The following is a 26,238-nucleotide window of genomic DNA, read 5'->3' as shown; positions in this document are numbered from 1 at the left end:
CCTGAACATGGTGAACAGCAAAACCAAAAAGAGTAGATAAAAGTGCATTTTGAGGTTGAAGAGACTGTCGTCTTCTCTCCTATTGTTCAGGCTTTTTATATTAGATAAGTACAACCAAAGTGTAGCATATATGGAAACCCACTTTTAGACTTCAAATAAATTAGGTTTGGGGGTTTTCTTGGTTTTGCTTTTCTTATAGATACTTCTTGAGAAACAAATTTGTTCAGTTTTGATGATAACATCTCTGATTTCAAGGATTTTATGGCCAGGTTCCCCATTTCTGTGCCGTCATGAAAATTTATTTCATTGAGTTAAAACTTTCAATAGGCTGCCAACTTTTTTCTTTCTTTTAGAACCCTCAGCAAGCTATAGTGCCATTTAGTGGGAAGATGTGATAAAGCCAATTAGTGCTAGAGCCAAATTCTGTTTATTTTAGTCAGTGAATTTTGATCTTGCACATAAAATAAATCCAAAATTGAAAGCTTTCAGAAAACTCCTTCATTAAAGTACAGATCATAGAATAGAACTTCATTAAAGTGTTTTATGTAATTAAAAGACAAACTTTTCTTTCCTGAAGTATTTTTGCATTTTTATTTTAAATTCTCTAAGGGGTGGGGGTGCAGAGAGAGAGACCTGTGTAACAGTGTCACTGTGGCCTGTTGTAAGGTTTGAGTACGTTCATGGTTTGTAGTGGATGGCGGTGCCTGCAGCACATCCCAGGGTACCTGCCAGTGGCTTAAAAGAGCTCAGGTAATAATGGAAGTGGGAATCATTTTAAAGAGTCTAAATAGGTTTTTTAGGTGCAATTGTAGTTTTTGTTCTTCTCACAGTTCTAAAACAGTTGGGATTTCAGATCATAAAGACTTCTTTTGGTTTTAAGTACTGAAATAACCACAGACTGAAATGGGGCTAAACATAAATAATATGTATCTTACTTTGTAACAAAAAAGTATTAATTGAGGTTGGCCGAGGCAACCTTTATATTTTGCTGTAAGATTGTCATAGACATTAAATGAGATGATTGAAGAACCAAGTTTTGCAAAAAGCAGGAAATTGTATGGCTGGATGCTGCACTTGACATTTAATTTTTCCGTTTCTATCAGCTTGCTCTCCCATGAGAAGTATAGGCTAGTTTAAAAATAACTACATGAACAAACAAATAAATAGCAGCCTCCGAGAGAACCTTTTTAAGCTCTCCCAAAGCAGAAGAAAATGCAAGCTAGAGAAAGCCCTTAGTGGGGAAACTAGAAGGTGAGAAAAAGATGGAGCCTTGCCTTTTTCTGGAGGGAATAGGCTTCTATGGCTCTTCTGCTCATAGGATTTCAGCTCTAAGGAAAGGCAAGCAATTAATGCCATGCATAGCCTAGTTGAGGATGATTTTTAAGATGTATTTTAGTGAAGAAAGTGTAGCTGATAAGGAAAAAAATGTTTTTATAGTTATAGCTGTGCTCAGCTTTCAGATGCACTGAGTCAGTGTGTGTGATGCTCTGCTTCAGTACTAGAAATTACCTTACACCCTCTGTACATGTGTGGTGAGATAAATGTGTCCATATTTTGCTTTTATTTTCAATTTCATTTTTGCAGCAGAAGGGAGAATCTCATTTCTCAGTTCTGTTACTCACCTATAGAAAATGTGATTCTCAGAGCTCTTTCCGAAGCACTCCGTGGTTGTATTTTAAACCTTTTTACAAGCTGCAGTAGCATTCTGTAAAGGATGATTTTGCAGGATGTATGTGTATAGTAAAAAATGGCAGTAGGATTCAAGTAGAATCAAATATTATGATCAAATGGGATCAAATAACACTTGTCTTATATATCTATTGACATAATAAAGAAGAAACCTAGTAATTTCCTCTTTTTTATAGACTTAATCCTTTTATGAAAAGCTTTTTCTAATAAAAATTTGTAACGTTAACATATATGTGGATAAATTTTGTCAATTAATAATTTTTTTCTTCCCATTTAATATAATGTTTGGTTATTTTAAAATACCAAGCCACTACTGCTACATGGTGCTTTTTATTATTTGAAGGAGAAAGTCCAAAAATACTTCAATAATTCAGTAGTTCAATAAAAGCTAAACAGATTCGGTTTTTCTGTTCAACAGGCGTTGTTTCATGGGAAATTTATTGACACTGGTTTTTCTCTGCCTTTCTACAAACGAATGCTGAGCAAGAAACTTACTATTAAGGACCTAGAATCTATTGATACTGAATTTTACAACTCCTTAATTTGGATAAGGTTTGTAGATTATTTTGTGTGTGAAGTTTTATGGATTTTTTTTGTTTATATAGAAGTAATTGCATTTTTTTTTTCTTTCAGGGATAATAACATCGAAGAGTGTAACTTGGAAATGTACTTCTGTGTGGATATGGAGCTCTTAGGAAAAGTAACCTCACATGAGCTGAAGTCAGGAGGTTCAAATATCTTGGTAACTGAGGAGAACAAAGAAGAATATATTGGGTAGGAAGGTGTAGATGTTGACAAAAAAGTGTTCCATATTTCTTCCTTTGCTCTACTCTTTTTTTGACACAGTGCATGATTTTTTTTTTTCCCTCCTATTACGATATAATTCTTGCGACTATTCTTGAAATGATATCAATGATATCTAGGTACATTTTGGTATCTTGGTACACATGGTCTCTTGGTACATTTTGATCTCTCCTATTCCCCATTTCTCTCTTCCTCTATCTCCACTCTTTGCCCCACTCCAGAGGAAAAAAAAAAGCCTGATAGACAGAAGATCAGAAGATGACCTCCCTTATTATTACATGTACTCGTAATGAGAGAACAGGTGACACTGAAAATGAGAACCTATTTTCAGTAACTTCAGGTAACCAGTGCAGGTGGAGGGAAGACATTTATTTGACAGATGATTTCAAAATTGTTCAGAACTTTGCTCTCACTATGGAAACTGAAATTCAGGATAGTGGATAATATGGTGTGACTTAAACTACTTTTCTCTTTGTTCCGTTATGCTGCTCTTTCCTGCTTCTCTCCTAATCTTATCATGGCCTTCATTTTTCTGAACCTGTTTTTCTGATCGATCTGTTCAGAGCAATCTCAAAAGCAGATTTTCACAGATCCTCTTCTGTGATACAGTGTATGTCCAGTGCTGCATATGAAGTTCCCACTTAAATTAGGAGTCTTCAGTTTCTCAGTGGAATGGTTTCTATAGTATATTTATTTCTTTATTTTATTCAGAAGTGTCTTGGCCATTTTAGTTGAAACTTAAAAACTGTTACCTCTTTCTCCAAATCTCAGCACAAACCAGAAGCTAAAAACAGAAAATGACTGCTCTTTGTTGAAGCTGGAAATAGTCTTATGCTGGAAGCATTGGGCAATCAGAGGCATTATAAGCAACAGTATTTCTTATTATTCTCTGCCTACATCGTGTATTTTGCTCAAGAGCAGAGTATTTTAAAATCACTGGAAATTTTTTTTCTGCCATTGAAACACTAGGTTTATGGATTTTTTGAGATAAAGCAAATTTTGCCATAATGTAAGCATAATGCCTAAGTAGCATTATTTTCATGAAAAGGCTGCTGAATTTTGATCATGAAAGGTTAATCATATTTTTTTTAAACTGGAATGGTAATCTTAGTACATCTTGCTACTGTGACTTGTGTCTGGGTTTGGAGATTTGTGATATTAGTGTGGTAGGTCCCATATAGTCTATGGAATCATACAGTACTATATGTAAAATTGGAGGGAGTATTACCTCAGGGGAACAGACATACAATCATACATGTTTGAACTTCTTAATGTTGAGTGATAACTGATGTTTAATTCATGTTTGTTTTTCCATCCCAGGCTAATGGCTGAGTGGCGATTTTCTCGGGGAGTTAGAGAACAAACCAAAGCTTTTCTGGATGGTTTTAATGAAGTTGTTCCTCTACAGTGGCTCCACTATTTTGATGAAAAGGAGCTGGAGGTGAGGTTTTCTGTTCAACATTTTTGCCTTTTGCAAAGGTAATAGATATGGAATGATTACATGGATAGGTCAGCTTGAATCTCTCATCTGTGGCATGCTGTGTTTGACACCTTCTGGAACATGGAAAATTTAATAGGAGCAGTGGGCGTGAGTCATGGTGAAAAGCCAGTATCTCTATTGAACTGGTGTTTTGTCCTGAATTCTAGACTCCACCTTCAGCATTCAAATATGCTTTGCAAGTTTTTGTGAAGGATCAGGATATGAGGTCAGAGACGGATATCTTAGTCATAGAAAACTTTTCCCTCTCTGGTAGATGGGTAGAATTACCTTGTAAGAGAAAGCACAAAAGTTGGGTCTGATGTACAGTGATTGCTTAGTTTCACATTCATAGTCTAGGATAGGTTCTAGGGTTATTACACTGCAGGACAGAAAGCTGGGGGGACTAACAATGTTTGAAACTGAATTGTGCAGATCCTGAATATGTAGCCCAAGAGCTGATAACAGGAATCGCTTGCATGCACCGTGTTTATTTAACAATCAGCCTGAGCAGTGTTCACTTGTGATTTGGAGCAGGGATAAAAGGCTCTGTAGTGCTCGGTTTATTTATTTCTCTGGGACCTGCCAAAATTCCTTGTATATAATGACCGGTGTTCTGAAGTTAAATGGGAGTTTTTACTGAGCAAGCACTTTGATCTTCTTATTTAGTGTTCAGTTTTCTAGGACGCTTTGCCTTTAGGACTTTCAGCTTTCATTGCTTCTTGTAATGAATGCTTTGCAGTCTTACACTTTGCAGTGTGTTTTAGCTTTACTAGCAGTAGCAGCAGTGTAGTAATCTTGGAATATGAGCAGGATTTTAATGGGAAAGGTAATATTCTGTTAAATAAAAAAAATTCTGGTATGGAAAAGGTATTTTATCATTGAATTATTAGTCAGAAGAAACTGAGTTTCTGGTATGCAGGCTTTCAGACCACTTAAATACATAAACAATTCTGGAGGAGTTCTGTAAACTTAGGATAAAGAAAGATCTAGCTGTGGACTAAAATGAGAAAGTTACTAGTCCTTTTTTTGGAGCAAGAACCTCCATTTTTGTTAGTGTGTCTCATACAAGATAAAAAATTAATGCTTACTTTACGAGTGTAGACGTATATTGTCAAGTAATCACTCTCTTTTCTAGGTTATGCTCTGTGGTATGCAAGAAGTTGATTTAGCAGACTGGCAGAGGAACACTGTTTATCGTCATTATACAAGGAATAGCAAGCAGATCATATGGTTCTGGCAGGTATGTTGAACAGTAAAATTTCTACCTTCTTTAGATTTTGGGTTGTTTTGTAACACAAATGATGTGTGGAGTGGAGGGATGCCTTGTGAACGAAGGTTCTTGCTGCTTCCTTCCTTTTTTCTTTCCAGAAAAGGAAAGGAGGATTAGGGAGCATACTGTAGGGTGGGAAGTGACAGACAGATACCTGCATTATACTTGGATGGTTGGGTCATGAATAATTTTTCTATATCGAGTCCTTCTTATTGAGTAAACAATGATAGAGGGTTTTTGTATTGTTAGCAGTGATCTACCTTCTAAATGTAGTACACCTGTACATCTGAAGTGCCACGTATTATTTATGATTATTGTTATGTTAAATGTGCTGGTCTAGCACTGATTGATTATAACTCACATTTTAATGAAGTTAGCTAAGAATTATTTTTAGAAAAAAACCTCCAAAAATAATATACAAGCTCATAGTTTCTGTGAATTTCCCTAAAGAGAAATCACAGCTAGGCAGTTTTTGTCTTGTAATAAGTCACCACTTTAGAGATGCTTTTGACAAAGTTACAGTAAGAAAATGATGCAAATAATTTATTTCCTAGATCATTTATATTGCTAGAATAATGTACAGTCTGATTATATGATTTATTTTAAAGAAGCTTGGTACTGAAAAAATCTTAACCAGAAGTTCAAGTAACTTGGATATAGTTTCAACATTTATAGAAAAAAACATTAATCTTGTTATCCAGGTTTTTTTTGAGCCAAAATGCCAGTTCTATCAGTGCCCCCTCTCTTTTATTCCTCTTCCATTTCCCAGGGAATTTCCTCTCAAAGTGTTACAGCTGTTACAGGTGCTGTTTTCTCTCTCTGAGACACTCACACGGAGGGTTTACTTCGGTTTTGAGATCCCCAGAGCCTGCGGCATGGCTATTGCTGTGTTTAGTCAAAATGGCAATAGTCTTCATATAAAGCATTGGCATGATTCATGTTTCAGTGTAGAATAAAAAATATAAAGATGCTTCTTATTTGGTGTTCCCAGCCTTCACATTTTGATAGTCAACAGTGCATATAATCTGAAATCACTGTCTTCTCCTTCCACCCCCAATTTTACTGAAATTGAGAAAGGTAAACTGTTCTCACGGTAGTGTCTTTTTAAATGGAATTATACCTTTTCAACAGTCTCATGGGGTTTTTGTTTTTCTCCAGCTATGTTAAAAATTTTTGTTAAATAACTTGAATTTCTGTGCCTAGTTTGTAAAAGAAACAGACAATGAAGTTCGCATGCGGCTTCTGCAGTTTGTCACTGGCACTTGCAGATTACCACTGGGTGGATTTGCTGAACTTATGGGTAAGTAAAAGGTGACCAAAACTTTTATACTGTAACTGTTCCATTTGCAAATGAATCATGCTGAAAGTGCAAAGAGAGCAGGGGCTTTGTGTACATCAGCTTGCATCTAGGAGGGATTTTTATATCAGAAATCCTAAGAATGTATCTATAAATGATGAGGAATTTAGCCCATTTGTATGAGAAGAATGTTCATGTAACATTGAGTACCACTTAACGAGCGCTCTGCTGTATCTGAGTTCTATCTTATGTAATGTATATATCATGTGTGCTACTTAAATGGAACATATTACACTTTTTTTTTAATCTTCCTCTAGGAAGCAATGGTCCTCAGAAATTCTGCATTGAAAAAGTTGGTAAGGAAACATGGTTACCAAGAAGTCACACTTGGTGAGTTGTTACATGTGAACTTTCTGTACCTTTAGTAATTCTTTCTTCTGGTCTTGCACTTACCAAATCAAATGAAATCTAATGTGAATCAGATCTCTATCTCCATCTTCAGCTTTTTTGATTGCTCTGACATGCCAGTATTGAAAACTTTTCTGTCTGCCCTGTTCTCAAATTTTGCTACTGCACTGTCTGCAGATCTGTCAGGAGGACAATATCATCCTTCTTGCATAGAACTGAGAGGTGTCTCCCTAATTCTTTCTTTTAGACAATGTTAAATATTAGTAACTGAACAAAAATCATATTAGTATTAGGTATATACAGTTATTAGATACACTTACTATGCAATAACATTATAAATGTATAGTCATGGGAGAAAGTAATGTGAAAGAAATCACAACAAACGTTGAAAACAAAGATGCTCAGCCAAGAATGCAGATGACTTCTCCCTGCCAGGCTTCAGACCTTTACTGTCTTGGCATTCCTGTGCCAAACTGGAACAACAGGTATATACTGCATGCAAAGTGGGCACACCTTCCGTTGGCAACCTTGTGACAACATCTACTTTTAAACTAATTCAAGGCATCCTTCATTTTACCATTTTCTCCTTTGGTGCTGTTTTTTCAAGTGATTATGGCAGGAGTTATACCTCCCTCTTTGTCTAAGACGATTTTGAAGAAGACATGGAATGAAACAGAATTTTGGCAGAAGCCTTTTAGGGCAAAGCTTAGAGGGAAATGAAACAAAACACAGTTATATCCAAGGAAGGAGAAAAATTCATTTTTTTTCATGCTCTTGCTAGAATTTAGAGATGGATCAAGCTGGGATGACATTAAACTTTATGGTGAACATCTCCTTTTCTGACTATTATAGTTCTCTTTATCTTGGGCTGTCTTTAGTCTTCAGAGGTTCTGTTTTTTATCTGATGTGATAAGTCTTTTGTTTCTTAACGTATTCCTCTCAAGTTTTGCCCGTTCTTACTGCTCATAGAAATGTCAAGACAGTGAGATGCACTGATTGCTCTTTGTTTCTAATTGTTTGATCACAAGTTTTTTAACTTCTATTATGGCAGTTGAGTTCTGTAGCGTTTTACGTGCAATTTAGACATAAACCTAACTTTTTTTTTTTTTCTGCTCAGTTTCAATCGTTTGGATTTGCCACCATATAAAAGCTACGAGCAACTAAAAGAGAAGCTGCTCTTTGCCATTGAAGAAACAGAGGGATTTGGTCAAGAGTAGAAGTGGCTTCTAGTCAAAAAGGAGATCTTGCGTAACAAAAGGCCCAGCCAACTAAAATTGCACACTTAATTGTATATAAGCTTTTTGTTCTGTACAGTGATCTTTCTGGAACTCTAAAAGTATAATTGTTCTCCGTTCTTCCACAAAGATATGCAAAACAGTTCAGCCTTTTCTACTTTTATTTATTGCCCTTACAAAAGACCAGAAAAACCCCTCATAAATTTTGAAAGCAGACAAGAGACTTATTTAAAATATATATTAAAAATATAAATATATATACTAATAGGCTCTAGTTTTATAGAGCTTTAAGTGTATGAAAAGTTGCAGCCATTTAAAAGGGCCTGGATTTGCTTTATCTTGGCTTTACTATTCAGAAAAAATGTTTAAACTGCTCTGTGTTCTCTCTGAAGAAACATCTCCAAGTTTGTTTTATTGCATGGCTGTTCTAAAAGGTGTTAAAGGCTTAGGCCAAACGTATCCTAAATATGTAGAAAGATGCTGCTGGTATTTGAGACGACAGAATATATTGTTCTGTCAGTTTAATTTTTTTAAATACGTAAATAGCTGATATATCCCTCTCTACTGATGTAGCCAAGGTCATGAATAAAGCCTTTACTACTTGCACAAGTCATGTACAATAAGATGAATGTGATTTAATGTTGAAAGAAATTGGTGCCACTGTTCTGACTTATTGTAGGAGCTGAACAGAATATTTTAATTCATTTGAGCAGCATTGAAATTTGTTTACATATTACCTTGGGTTATTACCACGAGGATGTTAGGTAATCTTAAAAGAGAAAATAATAATAAAAGAGAAACTATTACACATTCTCTTCTTGGTCTGGTGTCTTACAGGTTTCTTTTCTTTGTTTTTTCTTCCCCCTTTCAATCCATGATGTCCTTTTGCAGAGTATATTAATGTAAACTGAGATATAAGGGTATACAAAAGGTAATGTGAACTTTGCTGCTTTCTTTGTTCATGCTCAGCAGTTATTTGATCTAGTAAACCCAAATAAAGTGAAAGTTACATAAGCTTTGCACAGATATATTCTTAAGTATTAAATACTCTCATTCCTCTTAAATTCTTACAGAAATTCAGATGTACCTGAATTAAGTATGTCTAAAACCTGTCATTCATTTATGTAGGTCAAGTTTGTCCTAAGTGCACAATAATATAAAGCCATTTAAAAATTAGTTTTATTGGCATTGAGGGCATTTGCTGAACTGCAAATACGTGTTTAAAAAAAACCACACCATAAAATTTAATACCTTATTCATGTGAATATTAAATGCTACTTTTAGCAAACCGTCCTTCCTTATTATACAGTAAAAACATGTTTAAAGTTACCATTTGTATTATGCTTTAAATAGTAACTGTGAATTTCATTACATTTAACTTATACAGAATTTTGTACACACATAAAAATGATTTCTTACAATGTGATTAAAAACACTTCTGTAACATATCATATTGCACTGTTAAAAGTGTAGATGCAGAAAAAATAGCTATATCTGTTCATGTATCTTTCCAATACAGCAACTGAATTCTACCAAAATTTTATTTTTCTACATACTGGATTCTTCTGAGGGTTTGTATTCAATATGCACAGCTTATGTGGAGCTGTGAACCTGTACGGAACGTTGGCAACACCCGTAATGCTCTGGGCCCAAGAGATTGTGATCTTACAGGAACTTTCTGGAAGAGTTTCAAAAACTTCCCCCACTTCGAGGGCTTTTCGTACTACACCAAATACCTTCTGCAAAACCATTTTCATAAATATGGCATTAAATTAATTTCAAGTGCAAACCCACTTAAATTCTGACTTATGCTGGTTAGAATGGAGAAAGCTTTAAAAAAAAAAATAAAAACCACAAAACCAAATGTGGAAAGGCTGGGCAACAGAAGCGCATGTGGCTTTCCTAAAAGACAATTAAGAGGGCTAAATGTCATAAACTTCATGAATTTGCACTAATGAATGACTTGGTGACCCACTACCAGCTGCTGAATTTTGTGAATCTGTGAGTAAGTGAACAAAACAATAATAAAAAAGACAGCACAAGAATGTACTTGCTTTATTGTTTTCCTAATTTTAGGTGTTTCCTAACTTCAATAGTTTGTCCTTAAAAAAAATACAACCTGAGAAAAAAACCCAACACAACAATTTGTTTCCTTTGGGGGAGGTGTGTGTACTGTGAATTTCAGTACTAACTGCATTGTTATCTTTTCTTTCCCCGTTTGCACTCCAGCTGTACTTGGACGCGGGGGAGGAAGACAGCAAGGGCTGGGGATCAGAGGGAGCTGGTGAGATAACACTACCCATGGTTCATGGTTTCTGTTTGTTACTGGAAGCAACTCATGTTCTCTAAACACTGAACAGTCTTCTCTTGGTACCTGGATAGGCTTTCTTGCAAGTGCTGTTTTCTGCAGCTTGAAAAGGCACAGAAGATGCCTCTGCCACAAGGGCTACTAGAAGCAGTTTTGCATGTGGCAAATGTTTCTGTAGTGTATGAATGCAGAAAACTCGACGAACGTCTCTGGAACACTACATGTCATCCACCCTTGGACTTTTGACATATCAAACTCTTCATTTTGATGATTTACCAATAGAAAAATAATTACTTCACCGCAGTGGGAAAAAAGCATCTTTTAACTAGTTTGTGGTCTGAGGCTAGAATGAAAGCTCTAGATTGTATCTTGGCTGTGGATTTTTACTACTAACTTGGCATAGGTCTGGTTTGACTGAGCAATTTATGCCCTTCTTCACCTCCTCCTATAGGTCCATGAAGCTCTTTATTCCCATGTAAATCAACAGACAGGATCACATGATGAAACATATCTTCCAACTGACAGTTTAATTGAAACATGATGGAGACAGCAAGTTTAGGCTGTACTTTTATTAACAGCTTCCATAAACCAAAGTAGTATTTGGGGTCTTCTTCCTATGCTGCTCAAACCTGAGGCACTGAATTCCCATTTTCTTGTTTCTTGTTATATAGAATTAAGCAACTCCAAAGCTTCTTTCTGTACCTGAAAGAAATGAATATAATAAAACAGTGACAGGTAGTTACAGGCACTTCTAGCAGAACTTACTATGAAAGCACCCAAATGTTTCACAGTTCTGTAAATTCAGAACCCTCCAAAGAGCAGTAAGTTTTCTTCCTGTAGTTCAAGATTTTCAACACATGAAACATGAATGGAAATAAAACCCCTTCAACCGGTGCTTTCAGTGTGAATCACTTACTACATACAGTAGGTTTATTTGGGTTGAATGCAGATAAGCTTTTCATTTGCTGTAGTCCAATAGCAGCATGTAGTCAGTTGTCCTACATCTGACCATAACCAGCCAACCAAGGGTTTTCAAAATGCTGGGCGTGGCTAAGGAAGTGTGAGAAGACTGTTTCTGAGACTTTGTTTGTTGAGAAATTTCTGGCTAAAGTCTAATAAAATTCAAATATGGCCTCTAACATCTATATTGAAAAAACAAACAAACCCCAAGCAACAAACTTGTGGCCCTGAGAGAGCAAGCAGTGCAGACAATGTAAGCCAGATACTGCAGATATTCAGAGGTAAAAAATGTTTAGAAACCCTACTTATGCCTACCTCTGCCAAGGCAGAGACAAGAATTCCAATTTCTTTCCACAGGCCAGTTTCCTTCTTACTGGACTATCCAGCCTAGTTCCCAATGAATGTTGCATTTTACACATTCACCGAGGGAACAGAGAAAATTCCACCTCTCTCAGGTGAGCAGCTCTGGACTCCTCTAGTACACAAGGAAACAGATGTTTGTACCAGGAGCACTGCTGCAGCAGATAAGCAGTTTAACAACTTGGCTACTGCATATAAAAAAAAAAAAAATCACTCCCAAGGCCTTTTATGCGGTTTCTAAAGAACGACAAGCTTTGTGATCACTGGTTTAACCTCTGTAAGAAGAACTGACCATTCACATCCATTCCTGCAACCAGCACTCCTTTAGGCTATTACATTCCTATACATTTTGCAAAGCACTGGAGGAACAGAACACTTACTCATAGTTCTACTGAAAGATGTTACTGAAGCAGCTCGCTTTTGGGAGAAACCGTTTGAGCATTACTAGAGCATCTACAGAGGAAACCCTGAGTAGTGTTTTTGCTGAGGTGTGAAATGCGAAATCTTTGGTATCAAAGTGTTTCTTACAATTAGGACACTCAGAATGTCACAACACGTTTGTTTTTTTTCTGTAACAGTTAAAGCATGATCTCACACTGCAGCTTAATGCTAAGTGAATCAGAGGTCAATCAAACATAAGAAAACTCAACTGGAAATCAGGCTTTGCTAGTCCTGATGTCAACAGGATTACTTATGACAGATAACTACACCTGCTGTGGTTTATACTGAATACAGCATTAGGTCTGAACAAGTCTAATGGATTACAGTCCTGGACGTACTCTCTATGTGTTTAAGTAGTAAGGAGATGCCTACCCAGCCAAACCAGCACCCCTGTGAGCAGTTCAAAAGGGTCATTAAGTGCCTCGTGTCAGCTAGCAATAGAGATTTGCTGTCAAAGGTACATTACTTCCATTTGTCTGAATTCAGATCATCTGCATTTCTCCCTCGGGGCCTGGAAGGGCTGCAATGTCTGCAAGACTGCAATCTAGCAAGTTTTTGATACATCCATGCTTTTTTCTTCCTCTTGTTCATGTAGTTTTTAGCTCTTCCAATAGAATATTTGTACCTTTCCAGTTTTAGGTGTATGAAAAGTGAACCTGTGCTCACACTGACATAAGTTAGCTCAGGTGCCTGCCTTAACTTGAACACCACACTGCTGGGTTGTTGTTAGGGCTACAAAAAACATCACAAAGAAGAAAGAACAATTCTCTATTAACAAAATATTTCCACCTATTGTGTTCAGAGGTGGTTACAACATACTAGAATTTTTTGGCATCTGGCTGTGATCCTGGAGTACAAGTGCTGAACTATTTATTGTCAGATAACTTCATAAAATATTCCACTGCCATGATGTCACACGTGTTAGTTACAGTATATAATTGTACTGTTACAGTTCTTAACTCCCTACCTGTTTGTCCTCTTCTGTATGTGCTGGATAATCCTTCGCTTTACTTAACCACAAAAGTGCCAACTTTTTATTGTTTAACTTCAAGTATGTCTTCCCCAAATAGAGCAAATTTTTGCTGTAGAAATTTGGGTCTGCTGTATGGAGACAGGAGAAAAGCTTTGAATGATAATGAACAGCATACTATTAAAACCATGATACAGTGTCACAGCTTAAAAACTTATTTCAGAAAAGATTAATACTATTTTTGCTTTGGATCAGAAAGAAGCCAATGTAAAACTTACACTTCCTAGATTTTGGTCTCATAGACAGTTACATTAGCTAGCAGCTTGTTAATATATTAAATGAAACTAGATTCCTCACAAAGAGCCAAGTAGTGAGCTTAATGTGTAACAGCTTTGCTTTTCAAATTCTGTGCTTTTCTAGGCCCTGTAGGTGCAACAGGCAATGCAACCAGCTTAGTGAGTATTGGCAAAGAAATAACGTGCATGTTTCCTAGCTTCTCACCATGCACACACAGACAGTAGCTTAGCTTTTGCTACACAGGAAGAAAACTTAAAACCACTGGTACCCACATTTCACTTAATTTTTAAGGAGAGATTTAAGAGTTGCTTTTATAAAGTTTGCTTTGGCTATCAAACAGTATTGAAGACTAGTGCTGCCCACTGTTCTCACTTATACCACAAGCTTTCTCTGCTGCTGGATCTAATGGCAGGATTCAAAATGCTGGTAATCCAATTTTGTACTTCTTGTGTGATAATTAAAAAAGTATGCAAAGATACGTAAATTCCTGGTTAAGAGTGTAGCTGGTAACTATAACAGAGGCTGACAGCAGCAGTACTGCCTGCTCCTGTCTCATCTTTTAGCAGGTGGACCGACTACCTGCTGTACTCCAGGGTATTCAATAGCTTCAATAAAAAGCTCCAACTATGCCCAAGATTGGCATACTACTCTATTAAAAATGGAGTTAACATTATATGTACAAAGAAAGTAGATATACAAATATGAACTATAATGATACTTTCAGAACACCCTCCATGCTACAACCTCCTTTCAGGTAGCTGTAGACAGCAATAAGGTCTCCCCTCAGCCTCCTTTTCGCCAGGCTAAACAGCCCCAGTTCCCTCAACTGCTCCTCATCAGACTTGTGCTCCAGACCCCTCACCAGCTTCATTGCCCTTCTCTGAACTCTCTCTAGTCCTTCAGTGTCTTTCTTGTAGTGAGAGGCCCAAACCTGAATACAGGATTTGAGGTGCAGCAGATGCCAGCAAGCAAAGTTCACAGCTGTGCAAAAGGATACAGAGTGTGCACCACTAACATCAGTCAAGAAAACCAGTAAAAGAAAGTTATGTTAAATATAGGTAAATATATGGAGGTATTCTGGAGGCAAATTTTAAGATTAAGACCACCCTGGCTGCAATTGCACTGACACCCAGGGGAAGATACACAATGAACTCTTCCTTTAAACTCCAACAATACAACTATATACATATCTTTCACAGAACACTCTCTTCCTTTGTCTTCCTTTATCTTCCGGCTAGTCAGTTTTGCTTATAGCTTCCCTCTGGGACAAATAAAAGATCCATAATTTCTTTTATATGTGGACAGTTTTACTGCCAGTTAGATGGGCACTCTGATCCAAATACCTTCTGGAATAATAAAAAGTGTGCTTTCTCTGTTCTTCTATTTAGAATACAGAGGACTTTTGAACTTTAAGAAAATTTAGAAAAAGTGATATAAAATTCCCTTTTTTGCTTGCTTCCTCCACTGCATACCAGTCAAATGCCTTGGGGAAGAGTACTTTGTACTAATAAAGGTACGAATTTCACTTTAACGCTTATTCTGAAAAAAGACTTGCAATACACTCTAAGTGATGATAGCGATGAAACATTCCAGTTTAACAGTCTATTGTGTTGACTAGCACAAAAGGCTGATATGTTCATCAGCAGATTATCTGCTGTTACAAGAATACTAAAAGCTAGAGGTTTATTGCAAGTCATCAGTCAAAAAAAGTATTACCTTCCTCTGCCATATGGAAGTAACGCAGAGCCTGCAAAATATAAAGTTGTCTTCTTTAAAATGAAGAATAAACTGAACACAGTAGCCAAACTAAAGCCTTATGTACACGCTTAACCGAGCTGAAGAAGGACTTCCCGTCCATGATCTTTCTTTTATTAATTCAGCATGCTACTAATGGGTCTTATTCAATGTACAATCAGATTTGACATCTTCTCAACAGAACTAGTACTTATTCAACTATTCCCCTGCCACCTTCTCCGTAAGTACAGCATGTCGTATTTGCCAAATTGGATCATGTTTTTTCTAGTCTTTAAAAGGTCAAGACCATTTTGAATTTTGTTTCTACTTTCCAGCATATCTACAGTTCCCTCCATCCAGTTCTCATGTATAAATTTAATGGATGAAACGAATCTTATTATTTAGGTGGACAAATACTTCAGGGAGAACTGATTCCCACAGAGCACCAGCTGGTATCCTCCTACTTGAGGATAAACCTTTCCAAAATCCACACACACTTCTCAAGTACTTTTCCATCCTGAACATCAGAAATTTCAGTCCATTTCTACCTCTTCCTGATGTTACTACTGGGAAGGAAGCTATTGCCAAAGAACTTAAAAGTGTGGGTGTATCTACAAAAGAGATTTTGTACTGAAACTGCAGAAGTCTTATCAGTATGGCTCAACTACAGGTTCTGGGACACGTTTGCTTCTTCAGCCAGTTTAAGCATTGCAGAACTCAACGCTGGGACTGGCAGGATTCTGCAGTATTTGAAATTGTGTCTGACCCTTTGTATTCTTTCAGGGGTGATTGTCAGCAAGACTTAAAAACTTGACATTCCATTAGAAAGTTTTATTTCTTTTTCAATCGGAGCTTAAACCGCTTTCTGTCACAGCAAGCAGCCTTGTGTAATTACTTGCTAGTGACTCCTGCCCCCACCACCTTAAAGGACAAAACATAGTGGGCCAGTTGTTGGTTGATCTAAACAAACAAAGGTGATAACAGCTGCAGATAACAGCTGCAGCGAACTTTCCTATTACCAATTTAATTCTCAAGAGTCTGTATACGTACAAGTGTTTAAATGAGATGGATGCTGCGTTAGACACCCTAAAAGAAATACATCTGAACAGTATGCTTCAGGGTGTATGACAACAGGGATTTTTTTATAGCTAAGATGAACAAACATTTTCAACTGAAAAAACCCACATCATGTGTAACCAGGGGATGAGAGGGTATTTGTTAGTGGTAAGGAACAAAACAAGCTGTTACTTTTTGCATTTAATATAAAGGGAAAAATTCTAATCATCTTATCAAATAAGTACACGGTAAACACCACCAAATAAATTGTCAGCACTGGAACTGGTACACACAGTTATCTGCAATAGATCATAATAGTAAATGCAAACTACATTACATATAACTTGTTCTTTTCAGTTGCACAAACTACACAAAATAATTTTCACTATTCAGTGTGTGCCATAGCTGAAAAAAAAAAAAAATCTTTACTGTTTTAGATGTCCCTCCATCCCCATTATATATTTATATATATTTTTATATATTATATTTTTATATATTTATATATTATATATATATATTTATATATTTATATATTATATATTTATATATTATATTTTTATATATTTTATAAAGTTAAGGACTCCCAAGTCCATGTTTAATCCATAAGCAGAGGTCAGCTTTGTCAGGAAAATTAGCAGAAGGCTATCAACAGCTTTGTGGGGGGAATAATAATCTGTGAAACATTTTCATATTGTACCTCTTCAAATGTGGAGGTTGGTGGTGTGGCAAATAGTGTTGCAGCTATTTTTCTTTGGTACCATGGCATTTCAGCAAAGGAGTAACACCTGGAGCAAAAGGAAACATTTGTGTACACCCTTCACATTTTCCTCGTTTCCCTGTAACATTCTCATATCTTGGATGCTATAACTGTTGTGTCCAAGAGTCACAACAACTCCAGCCACATGCAAGTTCCGTAAGCAAGTTCTTAACAACTGTACAGCAAAACACCAAGATGTCTGAAGTTGCTGCATAGCTCTGCTAAAGAAGTTTTGATGTGTCTTTTAGTGGGAGCTGCTATTACATAATAGGAAAGAAAATGCAGTTTTTAATGAAGAGACAGCTTTTGAGCTTGAATAGTTTTAACAACTCATGTGTATTTGATATTGTTCTCATATATTTGCAAAACCAGGGCACAACTGAGTAACGTCATTGCCTTACCTCAAAATTACCTTGTTTTTCTCAATTATTAATATAAAGCAGATCTGCAGTACATTCCTGAAAGACTCTTTTATCTATAAGAATGAAAATAAACCCAAGAATCAAACTACTATGTTCTAGGCTAGGCCATTCTACACTGTTTTTTATCTACTGAATAACAAAGGTAATCAGTCACCAATCTTAGAGATGCTGAAAGGATTCAGCATTTGTTAAATATTTCAAATACGGAGAACATTCCAGGTGTAAACCTTAAACACTATTCATTTTAGTACCCTCCCACAATGAGTAGAAAAATATTCTTCACCGTGGAAAACAGAACACTTGGGATGAGGTGAAAAATAAATACATAAAATATGGAAGTGTTCAGAGGAAATGGGTGGCAGGGCATGGAATATCCAGGCTGAGTTGAAATCTAGCCATCAGATGTGCAGTATCAGAAATGCCAATAAAAGAGGTTCAGGATAGACTAGAAAGGAGAAAAATAGTCAAGAATTGGCTGATAACAAATTCCAGTTTCAGATGAAGACACTCTGAAATTCAATAATGTGTATATTTAAATATACAATATGGGGCTAGTATAATGCCAAATGCAGTAATAATCTCACATTTCTGGTCATCTTTTCTTATTTTCCTTAGGAACAATGTCTTAAGCACTTTCCCGAACAGGCTTCCTATCTCAAAAGTGACTTTGAGGGTCATTTAGTTGGTGGCATACACTTCTATTGAAAAATGTAGACTATTGCAATGGCTGGGTCATGTGGGAATCACAAGTGGATGCTGAAAAACTGAAGTAAATTTGTAAACTAGTAAAAAAAAATCTGGAGCAGCACATTGCAGTTTATTCGGATACTCAAAAGAATCCAGGAAAAAAATGAAAGAGAAAGTGGCTGTGGTTTTTAGTATTTTTTTTAAAGCTACAAATACATTGGCTTTATTTATTTTCAGTCTCTCAGACAGTAGAGATTTTCTGTAAAACAATGTAGTACCTTTGGTCTCTTTCAGACAAATAACCAGAAATGCTGCCTGGAGTCTCTCACTAACACATAAAAGATCTTGCTTTCAGCCGCTCCCGCTGCCACAGAATGCCCTGGTTAGTATGGAAAGTTGTACTTCCAGTCCCTTCACCTGCTATGTAACAGTAATTCTTAGTACCAATTTCACTGAGCTGTAAATTCTATTTCAGATATTTTTGTTACAGCATAAGTATTTATAGGCTCCCTTTACTTAAATGTAACTTTTAAAATACAGTATCATGACAGATGATAATAGAAGTATTTTAGGAACACATCTCTTTCGATAGCTTTGCACAATACATAGATTGCACCGAGTTGCAGCAATCTCTGAAATTCAATGTAAATTCAGTGTTTTGTCTCCCTTCACGTCAGTAGAACAAAATGAGTTATTCACATCTCTGATGTCTGCTATGGAAACATACTCATGTCTTCAAAATGAGCTTTTAATGGTTCCATACAGTAAAACAAATAAATTGAATGAAAAATTATTTTTCATCTTTCTGAACTGCATAAGAACTACCAGCCAGACTTTTTCAAGGCATGGCGTCCTACACGTGTTCAATATGTTTTCACGCTTGCATCAACTCATTCCAAGCATTTTTGCAATTCATGTAAGATGTTTTATATTCTGGCATTTTTCTTTACTACACGCTAACTTTTATTTGAAATACACCTTACCAAATGCCGATAAGATGAATTGTTGTTGCATCTTTTGGATTCAGTTCAACAGCTCTCTAGTGAGGGGGGAAAAACACAAGATGTAATAAGTTGTTCAGCCACATTTGGATTAAAATACATTAAAAAAGTAGGCCTGTAATACTATTGTTCATTAAACAGGTCAATGGTTCGTAGACTTTCAAGATGATACATTATTTATTCAGTGCACAACTGAATCGGCTCACCTCCAAAAAACTAAAGACACTGACAGATTTTTAAGTACTTCTGTTTAGTAGGTCATTAAGAGCTTCATGTGGGACTTGGCATGTTCACATTTTTATATAATTTCTGGTGATATAAAAACAGTAGCCCTTTATCTTCTCCAGTATTTGTTCTTCACTGCTATACAATCCACAGTTTAAAGGGTGGCCACACATTCATTTCTCAATAGCACAGTTATATTGCATCTAGTCCTAAGAGGTGTCAAAAGCACTTGGCTATTTCAAGGCTCTCTCAAGGGTTTAGTTTACTGCAGGAGACCCTTTGTACTCCTTGTTTTTGGGGCATTCTGGACTGTTACAATAACCCAAAAAAATGAAGTATCACCAAGAAATTTGAACAGAAATACTCCTGGAAATTTTCGCAAAAAAATAGTTCACAACTCTCACACACTCTACCCATTGGACCCATTAATGCTTTCATATGCACTACCTCGAAGTGCTCTTTGATAATAAAGGCATTTCCAATTTTAGTCTTGATTCCTTCAAAATCTCCAACATCACTGAGGCAAATTCCATACCACTGTAATTCAAAGAACAAAAAGAAAACATTTAATAAAGCACTATAGTGCTTTATTAAATTACAGTAATTAAAAACAAAAAAACAAAACAAAAACCAGCGCAACTGCCACCACCATTAAATGACAATAAGCAAGAAGCATTTGTTATGAACAGCTCAGGCTGCACCAGAGAAACACGTTCGTCTGCAAGCATAAGGGACTCGATCTCCTCTTCTTACCCGACACCAACACAACTGACTGCACTTTGTTACCTCTCTGCCTGTGAGAGAAATAGCATAAAGAAAAAAAAAAAAAGGCACAGAACAAAGCCAGAGCCTGACATTTTTGCAGTGAAACTCTATAGAGCTACTACTGTGCACAGAACCGCATGCGAAATGTGGGGCACGTACGACATTTTTTAGGCTACATTAGAGAAGGATGAGCTGATTACATCAGCTGTAATCAATCTAATTAGTCACCTCTTTCCATATTCCTGCACACATTTACCAGTTTCTGTTTCCTGTATACAGGAAATTTAGCTGCAAATGTCTGAACTCTGATCTTCCACGGAAGTTAGAAGTCTCACTCATTCTCAACTGCAAAGTGAAATTATGCTGAAGTTTGCCAAAACAGTGTAAGGACATTTGTTCCAGTTTCTACTGGCAGAAATCAGAGAACGCATTTCAGTTATTTTGCTTGGCTCACCTTGTGTGCTGCAAAATTTGATTCATTCTTTTCAAGTGCCTTTTTTGTATACTCAAGGGCTTCATACGCCAGTTGTTTTCTCTGCTCCGCAGAAGTGCTGCTAAGCTGAGCAAGATCTCGTGATGCCCTCGCCAGCCGCCATAACAACTCTGCATCATCACTAGTTACGAACAGAAACATAAATGTTTTAAAGCAATAATGGAAACAAAGCAAGCAAAGTTCTTAAACCAGTCCTTCAATACCTATCTCAGGTGGGCAATAATACAACAAAATATGTGTCATTCTATACAACCCAAAGGTAACAAAAAATAAAATCCCTCCATTATAGACTGTCTGACAATACCTTAGTTCTGCCATTCTGGTCTGTGAAGCAAACGCATCTGAAGGAAAGGCCTTGGTTTTCTCAAAAAAAGATGCATATTGAGAAAACTGAACAGTACCACACCAGAAAGAAAACAAGAACTACTTCGTTCCTAGCTAGATGGTACTTTTTCCAGCATTCCACTGATTGGATATTAATGTTTACTAGGAATGTTCAAAATATTATGGATCTTTTTCCCTATAATTGTATCTAAATAATGAAATTCTTCCTAGAGCAACAGTGAAAAAACATAGAATAGGAATACCATCACCACATAAAGCTGTAAATTTATATAGTTATTTATATCACTATATGAAATGGTGTGTGGTACGTTATAGCCAAAGATAAGAGATTTTAAGTTTTATTATTTTGTTAACATACTATTTTGAAACACTACTTGCACTTTACTAGACTTCTACCTAATTACCATTTTAATTTTGGCTTACTATTTTACTAGAGAGTTTAATATTAAATTTAAATTTGAAAAGTCTTTCAGAGGTTCTGTCTGAGCCTCCCTTTCCTCCCTCCAGTGGAATACTGAACTCAAAACTACCAGAAACCAAAAATATTTAAAAGCATACACAAGTAATTGCTAAACTTAATATATCAATAAAAGCCAGTTTTCTTATCTGGAATAAAACTGAGTCACTGCTCATAGCACAGCAGTTCTGCTCTAATTAACACAGCAACACAGAACTAGCAGACTCATTTTTCAGCCAAGTCACAAAAATATTAATTACTGCTACTGGAATCATAACTTGTCACAGAATAATAAGTATTGTTATAGACCTAGTAGCAAGTTAGCACCTTGCTTATGACACGGTATCTCTTACAGGCTAAGACCTTCATTTTAACTTCCCGGGCATTATATTTGTGCCCCTGGCAAGAATGAGGGGGTGAGGGGTGGGGCAGGAAACAAACCAAAAAAACTTAAAACAATCTGAAAACTACTGAAAAGAACTGTTTATTTTTCCTCTAGAAATGTTCTAGGAGTGAGATGCCTTGTCTCCTTCAAAGCAATGGCCTCTTCAGTTTGCAATGCATTTTCTGCTTTTTCCTTAAGCAGCTTGTCCCACTTTGCTTATCAATAATGTTTTGTGTAGTTAAGACAGAACTACATAAGTAAAGAGCTTTTTTTGTTCAGACTCAAATCCTAACATCAGGCACATGAAATCAGAAAGAACAGCTGGTCAGCAAGGAAAAAGAAATGAAACACTGACTCTCAAAAATTTTTCAAACAGATACTTTGATCTTTTAGTAATATGTAAACACATGATGAGGTTTTGCATTGTATTTTAAAGGATTCTTAAAATAACAAAACAAGCAAAAACCCCTCCTTTGCAGGACCGAAAACCATGAGTGTTAACCCTCACCTTCTACAGCTACCAGTCCTTTCTTCATTCATTTTTCCATCAGGAGGAAAAAGAATCAAGTCGATGAAAGCAAGGTTTTGCAGCATACCACCAAGAGAACATTAGTTGAAAAATAGATACAGTAGAGCACAGAAGTCACAGCAATGTCTCAATGCAATCAAGTACCTATTTTTATGCTGAACCAGCAACCGATACAGCTTTTCAGTTTCTCCACTCCCATACAGGTAGTCTGCTTGCTCTATAACTTCTTCCACTTAAGAAGGAATTAAAATTGTGGAAACAAAAGAACAAATTACATGTAATTACAACATTATAGCACAAACAAAACATTTTAGAGCAAGACAACCTAGCTGAAACAAATTATGTAGTTCCATCATTCCAAACAATTTATATGCACAGCAGGACTGAACAAGCTACATTTACAACAAATTACTAGGAAGAGAAAGAGTGATGAATACACACCTCTCTTGTGGAACTACAAAAGAGCTTTTAGCAACAGAGCTTTGGATGCTTCATGGATTTAACATTCAAAAGTGCCTTTCTCAATGCAGCAAACTACTAGAAGCAATTTGATTTCTTCTTAGTGAAAATGACAGAAAATAAAAAAAAAAAAAAAAGAAAGAAAAATATGACTAGGAAAGCAACTGCAGTAGATATCTGAGGGTAACAAAGCCCCTTCATTACTTTCATTACTATATGTACAGATTTTAAATATAATAATAACAATAATAATAATAATAATAATAATAATAATAATAATAATAATAATAATAATAATTTCCTCATTCTCAATATGGTTCCATAGTTTTGCCAGAATATGACTGCAGATTGAGTGGGTCCCATTATCTTCCTCAACAAGCCAAATAAAACACTGCTCAAAAGTTTTCTGCTTGACGTCTTTAAGATTTTCACAAACACAACTCTAAAAATACAGTTCGTCTACTGAAACCTTTAGGTGTTCAAGATACTAAAAGCAAGAATACTTTGAAAAAATCAGAGTTGGCTTTCTAGGGTACCACTTTATGAACTAAGTACCCACTGTTCTTATGATACTTAAATTCTTTTTCTAGAGAACACTTAAAACGCTGTCAACAGAAATATCGGAGTATAATATTTCCACAACTGGTGGAATATGATAATTTATAAGTAAATATAATATGTATATAGTACACAAAGCAGCATTCCAGAAACAGAAATATCAAACAATAAAGGCTTCAAACATGAGAACAGATTGAATTAGAAGGAAAAATATCCAAAAGGAAGCAGATGGGTAATTCTACTGAAGTACAGAACTGTACAGGAGGAGAACAAACTCCGAGTTTACTCTTCTGCCAATACTGAAACACAAAAAAATGAAAAAAGATTGGAAAATAAAATAAAAAACACATCAAAAGCCTTGTCTAGTTTCTTGCAGAACTTTTAGCTATGTTCGTTGTCTCTCTGGTATTATTCCTGGGTCTGTGATCAAACTTCTAAGTCAAAATATAAGCTCTACTCCCCCTCTTTGGAAAAATCGTGCTTAGAAGCTTTCTTTTTTCAAGTTATCTCCTGAATATGGTAGTCATGTTTCACAGCAGCACAGTTTTACTTGCAGAAGAAAAAAACACAAAAGCCTTCTCTTCAACTTAAAAAGATCTTAGAATATAAATCACTGAATATCAGGAGAGCATTCTAGATAATTTTTAATCCTGCCATCTCTAAATGCCTTCCACCAACCATTGCAAAGATAAGATAAGATAACGGTCTACGTGGACTTTGGATTTTAGTGTCCAACATTAGCCTCATGGTACATTTCCAGTATTTCTCCAGTGAACTGTTAGGTTTGCCTGTTGAGACTCCCTGAACACTACTAGTGTATCTAACGACTAACTGCTTAGAACATACACTTCTAAACACATTTCCCACCAGGTGCTTTATGTAAATTATTGGACTTCTATGTCTTTAAGAGTATTTTTCAGGTATTTCATTTTTACTCTTATTTTCACCATTTCTACTACTAGCCTTGCATAGAAAGCACACTAACATTGCTTTTCTTGGCATTGTAAATGCCAGATTCAAGTGAGAGCACTAAAAAAGACCAGAGCCAACTAAGTAGTGTTATTTATGGGAAATTTTCTTATTTGTGTACTGAATAGCTATCTTAAATTTATTCACTGAAGCTTCTTCTACTACAGCAAATGAAACAGCCCCTTACCCATTCAAAAGTCTATTGTCCTAAGTTTTATTTCTACAAGCATAAACATCTAAAATGTTGTCTGAGACACATAGAAACAAGTTATCTAAAGTGACTACTAGCTAATTTACACAGTAAGCACACATTTGAGTTAGACTCATTCTCCATTCAGTTAGACTTACTCTCAAAAACTCTTAATTTACAGTGTGACAAACAAGTTCTAAGTCTTCCAGCTCCTCTCACAATCGGAACACTTGCAGAGCATGTCTTCCAGTAGTGAGACTACCTTTATTCTGATCTTGAAAATGATAGTTTATCACTTGTTCTGTTCTTTTCTGGTAGGTAAAGCAAGGCTTTTCTTCCCCTTTTTCAGCGAAATGCAGTCTCAGAGCTGTTCGACTAGGTTAAAAGGGAACAGCACTGTGCTCATATTGAAAATCTGAACTACAATTTCTAGAAAATGATTAAGGTTTGGTCTGAATCCCTAACTGAGCCACGTCTTTCTCAGAAAGAGTTATTTAAAGCTTAAGGACCAAGTTGGATATCACAGACCTTGTTGTAACCTACACAGGATGAGCTACTAGATCTGCTTTCAGTCACGCTTGAAAGACAGCACTTGTTAAACTGCTACAAGGCTACCCTGAAGCAATTCAAAAGCATCCTGCCAAGGAAGCACACTGCATGCAGTCATGATGGAAAGAATGAAAAGCATTACACTACTTTCCTAAATCATTCTGCCACTAAAAATTTTCCCATTAAAATAACCTACGTACTGCAAAATTTGAAATCATTACCTTTGAAGCTTGCATGAACCTCAGCAAAGCCAGAAATCAGCTTGTGAGCTTCATAAACTAAAAAGGACCCTGCTGAGAGCACAATCCCCCTTTGAAGGCTTTTTCTAAGCACCTGCATGGGATCAGAAGACATGTATTAATAAACATCATCACACTGAATTAAAAAAGTTTCTCTTGTTACTAACAGTTTTATTTCAGGTTTCGAACAAAGGCTTTTAAAAGTTAAAACACTATGCCATCAGGAGGGTATTTTTTTTTTCAACAGAGGCTCGTAATTGTGCTTTAAAATACAAACACAGCACTAGCCTGAAAATAAACCATAATTATGGAGCAAACAAAAGGTAAGAAGGAAACAAAATGCAAACTCGCCCTTTCCAAACGAGCACAGGGATGCCAACTTTTGCCAAAAGAAACCGGCCCTTCGCTAAGTCCGGCAGCGCCGGAGTCTCCACAGCTGCTCCCTCCACCGCCTCCCTCAGCGCCCGCCGGGCGGCCCCGGGCAGGTGAGCGGCGAGTACGCGACCGTGAGAAGCCCCTGGCAGCGGCCGCGCCCCCGGCCCCTCAGAGCGGCAGCCCGGCTACCTCGCTCCCGCCGGCCCCGCGCCGGGCTCCGAGCCGCCCCCGGCCCCACGGGCCGCAAGTCGCGCCTCCCGCCTCCCGCCGGAGCAGCCTCCCCAGGCAGGCGGGGCCGCGGCGGAACGGTCGCGCCAACACCAGCGCCGCCATGACAGCAGCCACCTCTACCGAGCACCGGCACCGCCCTCCCCAGCGGAGGAACCGGTCCGTCCCTCAGCTCTACCCGGGCGGAGGGTGGAAACCAGAGCAACAACCGCCCGTTCCGCTCGCTGGCCCGCTGCCGCCCCGGGCCCCAGCCGTGGCGTGACCCCGGTACCGCGGCCACGCCTCGGCCCTGGCGA

The 26,238-nt window shown here is 37.0% G+C and overlaps 2 protein-coding genes across 4 annotated transcripts in view; one reads left to right on the top strand and one right to left on the bottom strand.

The window, feature by feature from the left end:
- WWP1 (WW domain containing E3 ubiquitin protein ligase 1) overlaps positions 1-8,895 on the top strand; it is a 58,082-nt gene extending 49,187 nt beyond the window's left edge. For both annotated transcript variants that reach the window (XM_082045004.1, XM_082045003.1), the window contains exons 18-24: positions 2,108-2,241; positions 2,323-2,463; positions 3,814-3,934; positions 5,109-5,213; positions 6,447-6,543; positions 6,858-6,930; positions 8,066-8,895. In XM_082045004.1, coding sequence (XP_081901130.1) covers positions 2,108-2,241; positions 2,323-2,463; positions 3,814-3,934; positions 5,109-5,213; positions 6,447-6,543; positions 6,858-6,930; positions 8,066-8,165 — 771 coding nt within the window. In that variant the 3' untranslated portion in view covers positions 8,166-8,895. The remainder of the gene's footprint in view (positions 1-2,107; positions 2,242-2,322; positions 2,464-3,813; positions 3,935-5,108; positions 5,214-6,446; positions 6,544-6,857; positions 6,931-8,065) is intronic.
- A 1,315-nt stretch (positions 8,896-10,210) lies between these two features.
- RMDN1 (regulator of microtubule dynamics 1) lies at positions 10,211-26,114 on the bottom strand. Of its 2 annotated transcripts, none has more exons than XM_082045009.1 (10): positions 25,904-26,114; positions 25,322-25,433; positions 22,520-22,607; positions 20,621-20,780; positions 19,849-19,938; positions 19,159-19,214; positions 17,007-17,094; positions 15,236-15,266; positions 13,220-13,353; positions 10,211-11,193 (listed from the first exon to the last, which is right to left on the bottom strand). In XM_082045009.1, exons 1-10 carry the CDS (start codon positions 26,045-26,047, stop codon positions 11,155-11,157), a joined length of 942 nt encoding a protein of 313 aa, XP_081901135.1. In that variant the 5' UTR covers positions 26,048-26,114; the 3' UTR covers positions 10,211-11,154. The 2 variants fall into 2 exon arrangements, with proteins under 2 accessions (XP_081901135.1, XP_081901136.1); XM_082045010.1 differs by having other exon boundaries at positions 13,220-13,350.
- Positions 26,115-26,238: the final 124 nt, after the last annotated feature.

Source organism: Streptopelia decaocto (genome assembly GCF_964273445.1).
Source record: "Streptopelia decaocto genome assembly, chromosome: 2".
NCBI lineage: Eukaryota > Metazoa > Chordata > Aves > Columbiformes > Columbidae > Streptopelia > Streptopelia decaocto.
The sequence above is the reverse complement of the archived record's forward strand: the minus strand, read 5'-3'. Positions and strand labels throughout refer to the sequence as shown.

Excerpts from the sequence above, each read along its gene's own strand:
- RMDN1 (XM_082045009.1), bottom strand. The coding sequence starts at position 26,047 with ATGGCGGCGCTGGTGTTGGCGCGACCGTTCCGCCGCGGCCCCGCCTGC. Across the intron at positions 25,434-25,903 it reads GCGGGGCCGGCGGGAGCGAG|GTGCTTAGAAAAAGCCTTCA; the intron begins GTAGCCGGGCTG and ends GATCCCATGCAG. Across the intron at positions 15,267-17,006 it reads CAACCTCCACATTTGAAGAG|GCTCTGCGTTACTTCCATAT; the intron begins GTACAATATGAA and ends TATATTTTGCAG.